The sequence below is a fragment of the Lucilia cuprina genome, chromosome 3 (assembly GCF_022045245.1).
Source record: "Lucilia cuprina isolate Lc7/37 chromosome 3, ASM2204524v1, whole genome shotgun sequence".
NCBI lineage: Eukaryota > Metazoa > Arthropoda > Insecta > Diptera > Calliphoridae > Lucilia > Lucilia cuprina.
In genome coordinates this window covers 4,285,193-4,291,077 of record NC_060951.1, presented here as the reverse complement: position 1 = coordinate 4,291,077, position 5,885 = coordinate 4,285,193, and the positions used below count along the sequence as shown (strand labels likewise).

Sequence of the window (5,885 nt, the reverse complement as noted above, 5' to 3'; positions counted from 1 at the left end):
TTCAATTGGAATTTTCTGAATATCAAATGGAAAATCTCAATTTCAATTGATATTTTCTGAATTGAAATGAAAAGTTCTCATTTACAATTGAAAAAGGTGTAGACTATACTATAGTTCAGACTATTGTTTAGACTTTAGTCCAGATAATGACTATTCTAATGCAGACAATATTGAAGAGCACATCTAGACTAGTCAACTTAAGTACACTATAGACTAGATTTTAGACTAATCTTTGGTTCAGATTCGTCCAGACTAAATACTAGATTCACGTTTGCTTTAGACAGCAGAGATAACTATAGTTTAAAGTCCCTTTCAAGTCCACAATATAGATCATATAGCAGCTTAACTGTAAAGCTCACTTCTAACTTAAGATATTGAGGCCGACTTATTATTGCATTATTAGTGGTTTAATAACAGTTTCGAGCTATTAACGCGATTTTGATATGTTGATAGTGGTTTTAAGCTTTTTTTCTTATGGAATATATGATTCCGAATGATATGAGGTTATACAATAACTTTTATTTAATTATTTACAATTTGTTGTTGCTATTTGTTTTTGTAGATTATATGATGTTGTACAAAAACCAAACATTTTTACAAATTTTCGAAATATAAATGACTATTTAGTCGGTTAAAATAAATTGAGCTACTAAATTGACTAAATTTAGAATGTGTACTAATCTTTCTTCTAAGAATGAACGCATTTTCATTTTCAAATAAAATTTTATGTTTTCAATTTGATTTTAAAATAAATTTTAAAATATTTGCTAGTTAAGTGAAACGATTCTAGTAAGTAGGTGAATGTTGAGCTTATGATAATTAAAGAAGTTAGAGGGAGATTTAAGGAACTTAGTAAATTAGCACGATTAGTGCTATAGGAATTTATTATGGAGAGTGTTGGTCTAGGATATAGTATATGTACGGGTGGAGGTTGATCTAAAGCATCAAACATGCTGGGATCAAAACGAAAATCATTATAATCTAATTCATGATAAACTAAACTAGAAGGATTCCAAGTTCTGTATAAGAACAGAAAGCAGCATGTTGTAAAAGACATTTTATTAGTATCAAAAGTTTAGAGAAGAAAGATTTAAAGGTTTTAAGGGAAAAACTCCCAAAGAATACTTACTCTGGACAAGAGTCAACATTGATACCGCTTACAGCTACTTTGCCTAGATCTATGATACCACTACTTTCACCTTCCACTACCCTAACGCAACCGTTAAAGTATTGTGTATAACGGCCGCCGGTAAAGGAAACCAAATCGGGAGCGCCACCTTAAAAATAGAAACCAGAAATTTATTAACATTCCGAAAACTAAAGATCTTAAATAAAACTCACCAATAAAGACATGACCTGGCAGAGACATGGTATTCTTGCCGGTGGGTGCAGCCTCAGCAGTATACAATAAATGATCCAATTCCAAAATGGCAGTATTATCGGTACGTTTAATCAAAACAATATGACGTTGACCATCATCGACACGTTTATCGGGATTGCGTACAACACCTTCTTCACCATTCAAACGGAATTTGAACTCAACATAACCATCGGTTATAGCTAAAGCCATATAATCTTGTTTATTTAAGGCCTCACCCTTTGGTTGGCCCCACCATAATAACAAACCATTAGGTTCACTGGTCGAAAAGACCATGGCAGCAAAGGAGTATTTCTGTTCGACATTCTCATCAAATTGTGATCTATTCAATTCCAAATAACCATTACCATGGAAATTGGCATCAAATTGTAGGGTTATGTCTAAAAAGTTGTAAAATTTAGTAAAAAAAATCTCTTTACACAGAAAAAAAAATCTTTCAACTTACGTTCTTCACAGTGTTTGCCGGCGAAGCCTACCATACAGCTGCAAACCGCCATATCATATATGACCATACAATGACCTCCATTCTCACAGGGATCACTGGCACAGGCATCCAATACACCCAAGTCATTTTCGTTAGTTAATTGATCTTCGTGGGCAAAGGTTTCGTTTTGATCGATTTCATTTATTTCGCCACAATTTTGTATATTGGCTGCATCGCTTATATCGGCTATTAAGTTAATCTCTCTCAAGCCCTCATAAAGCTAGATAAAAGAGAACAAATATATCTTCTTCCTAACCACAAATTCTCTCTTTCCAAAAAAAATAAAAAACTTACATTTGATACACAACCATCAAAACCGTGCGTCACATTAACATCTCTATTCAAAGTGATCTTTTCGTGATCGTAACCTCCTATATACATGGGAGTCTTAATATATAAAGTACGTGCTGCTCCGGCAGCCTTGGCTTTTTGTTCAGCTTCTCCGCCTACTCTCAAAATGCCCTCACCAAAACGTCTGGCAATTTCTATTTCAGTCCATTTATTCACTGGTAATGGATTCAAAGATCTTACTACCACCGGCTTCAAACGGGCACCGGTATTGATGATCAATTCCACATGTTTATTGCGCAAAACTACCGCCACAAAATCTCCGCTAGGTAACTTACTTTCGGCTGCATACAATAACACCGCATCTTCCAAGGTATTAGGTCTTACCTGGAACTTAATGTTCAATTTGGAGGCTCTTGGAGTTCTTGAAAAAAAACCAAAAAAATATTAACTTTTAACTCTATTTGCGCTACCCGACAACTTACCCATAAGCCGCAAAACTGTTCTTCTTAAAAGCCAAACTATTCTCATTTAAATGTTCGATATATTGACATCTATCACCGGTCTTATTCAAAGGACACAAACACTCCATACCCATGTCGGTGTTTTCACAACGTCCGGTACCGCAAATTCCGGGAGTACACTGTGTACCCTTTATCGCACAATTACGTCCGGTCCAACCTTGTTGGCAGATACAGGTATAAGCCATTTCAGTTTGACTTTCCAAACAAATACCGCCATTATTGCAAGGACTATCACGGCATGGTTGACAGGCAGTAATGCCATCCTTAACCTTAGCCTCCTTCATCAATTCAATAATCGAACCCTGCAAAGTTAAACGGCTAATGCAACCGATAAAGCCTACAGGTTGATCTACAGCATCTCGTGGCAATATATCCCAACTGGGTACACCGCCCAAATACAAATCATCTACCAAATCTAAAGAACTCGAAGGCGATAAGGTGGGGAAGGCTACGGGATGTTGATCATCGACTTGCATATAACCATCACGACGGAAACGATTCACTCTAACGGTATGCCATTCATTAAGTTCCACCGGTTGTTCGGCAATAATCACCATCGATTTGCCATCAAAATCGAAACGGAATTCGGGATAACGTTCATTTAAGCTCAAAGAAATATAATCACCATTACCCTTCTTTTGACCATTGAACAAGATCAAACCATTGGGTTTTTCAGGGCGGAAGGTTATGTCAAAGTTAAATTTAATGTAGGAATCACGCAAAGTAGGGAAAGACATGTAACTGATGGGATCTTGATGGAATTGAGGAATGGCTCCGGTCACCACTAAGATGGTGGGGTAGTCAACCGATTGACCATCGGCGGCAGTGGCAGTACAGATGTAGGTGCCGGCATCACTAGCCTGAACATCGGCAAGATGAAGTTTGTCCTAGAGGCAGAAGAAAAGACGAGTATGACTTAGAGAACTAAAACTTAACTGAACTGAGAGTTCACTAGAGCAGAACTAGAATGGTATTAGAACAGAACTAGAACAGAACTAGAACGGAACTAGATCAGAACTAAAACAGAATTAGAACAGTACTAGAACAGAACTAGAACAGAACTAGAACAGAACTAGAACAGAACTAGAACAGAACTAGAACAGAACTAGAACAGAACTAGAACAGAACTAGAACAGAACTAGAACAGAACTAGAACAGAACTAGAACAGAACTAGAACAGAAGAAAACTTAAACAAATCAAGAAAAGAACTAGAACAGAACTTAAACTGATTAAGAACTGAGCCAGTTTCTGAGGCTCAAAACTGTTTCATCGAATGGATCTAATTAATTTCTTAAAGACAAGTTTTTATGGTCCATGGCTTAATATAATCTTAAAGTAATTGATTATCGTATGTATTTGGAGGATTTCCTGAAATCTGAAATATTGTTAAAGAAATTTTCGAAACTGATGTATCACATAAAAAGCGTAGCTTTATGCAAAAGGTAAACTCAATGAATAAGCTGGAGGGGATGAGAACTTTTGTCTATGATTTAAAGAATTTAATTATATTAAATTCTGTTTTAATGAAATATTTATGATAAAGCAAAAGAAAATAAAGCATGAAAACTTACCGAAAGAAAGAAAATGAATAGAAAGAGTTTAAGTTAAAAAAGCAAAAGGAGAAGAAGAAAGCTTTTAAAGAAAAGAAAACTTGATGGTGAAAGAAAAGAAAGGCAGAGAAGTAAAATGAAACAACGCTGGGGCTTCAAGTTATAACTTGGAACAAAAAAAAAAAGAAACAAAATGAAAAAAAGGACAAAAAACAAAAAAAAAAAATATAAAATGAAAACAAAAAACAATTAAATTATTTATATTAAAGGACAAACGAATATAATTTTAAGAAAAAAAAAAACTCCACAACCAAGATTTTGAAATAACATTATTTTCAAAAAAGGCTAACTGACAACCATCACCATTTTGGAATTGACTTTGTTTTTTTTTACAAATAAAAAAATAAAAACGTGGTTATTTTTGTTTGGTTTATATAAAAATTGTTAATAAATCAAATGTATTTATTAATATTAAAATTTTAATGGATTTAGGTAATTATTAAAATTTTAAATTTACACTTAAATGTTAAGAAAAAAAATTCAATGGCAGCCATTTTTATGTTTGGTGTTTAAGGTTATAACAAAGAAATTTATACATTTTTATACATTTAAAAACAAAAAAATTATATATATATTATTTAAGGACTGTTAAAAGTTAAAAGTTTTACTTAAAATTATAGAAAAAAATGTAAAATTATTGGGCATGCATTATGTATGTTTTTAAAAATTATTTTGAAATTAATAAAAGAAAAAATTTTATACCCGCCACCGTTTTTTTCTTTAAATTATATATATTGAAATTTTTATACAAAAATTAAAAAACACTATACAAAAAAATGTGTTAATTTACATTAAAGAGTTTTTTTTTTGTAAGATGGTGTTAAACTATTTACAAGTTTTAATAACGGATGTTTTTGTTTATAGTTTTATGTATAAATGTTTATATTTAAATAGTTTTACATATAATTCTTTTACAAAATTAAAAAAAAAATTAAATAAGTAAAATCAGTGGTGGTTTTATACTTTTATAAAAGAAAAAAAATATTTTTGAAATTTTTTTTCTGTTGTTATTAAAAAAACATGCCAATTATTCTTATTATTGCTAAAATTTCCTTAAAGATTTGTTCTTGTTGTATTATGGTTAAAAAATAAAAACAAAATTCGAATAGATTTTTTTTCGAATTATGCTTTGCTTTCTTTCGTTTTTGGTTTACTTTTTGTAACGTCTATTATATCTATTTCTTGAAATTCTGGCCATTTTAGCTTGATACTCACGCTTGACATAGAGTTCAGCATAAGAGGGTTTAGATCTGACACCATTGGCTATGAGTTCACAGACATAACGACCCTCATCTTGTTTGTGCACATTATAGATGTACAATTCATTGTTGTGGATTTGAGCATTGGGGGGCAAACGGCTGCCGTCTTCACGGGTCCAGGTGTACTGTAAAAGAAGATTTAGTTAAAATGGGAACTAGAGCTATGCTAAAACAGAACTAGAATAGAACAAGAACAGAACTAAAACTGAACTAGAACAGATCTGAGACACTATGAACAGAACTAGAACAAAAATAGAACAGAACTAGAACAGAACTAGAACAGAACTAGAACAGAACTAGAACAGAACTAGAACAGAACTAGAACAGAACTAGAACAGAAC

The 5,885-nt window shown here is 32.6% G+C and overlaps 1 protein-coding gene across 1 annotated transcript in view; it reads right to left on the bottom strand.

Moving 5' to 3' along the window:
• Nucleotides 1-709: 709 nt before the first annotated feature.
• Nucleotides 710-5,885, bottom strand: part of LOC124418730 (basement membrane-specific heparan sulfate proteoglycan core protein-like) — a 6,031-nt gene continuing 855 nt past the window's right edge. The window contains exons 2-8 of the mRNA XM_046945941.1: nt 5,481-5,669; nt 2,636-3,561; nt 2,157-2,574; nt 1,824-2,082; nt 1,342-1,758; nt 1,130-1,277; nt 710-1,019 (exon numbers count right to left, since the gene is read on the bottom strand). Coding sequence (XP_046801897.1) covers nt 725-1,019; nt 1,130-1,277; nt 1,342-1,758; nt 1,824-2,082; nt 2,157-2,574; nt 2,636-3,561; nt 5,481-5,669 — 2,652 coding nt within the window. The 3' untranslated portion in view covers nt 710-724. The remainder of the gene's footprint in view (nt 1,020-1,129; nt 1,278-1,341; nt 1,759-1,823; nt 2,083-2,156; nt 2,575-2,635; nt 3,562-5,480; nt 5,670-5,885) is intronic.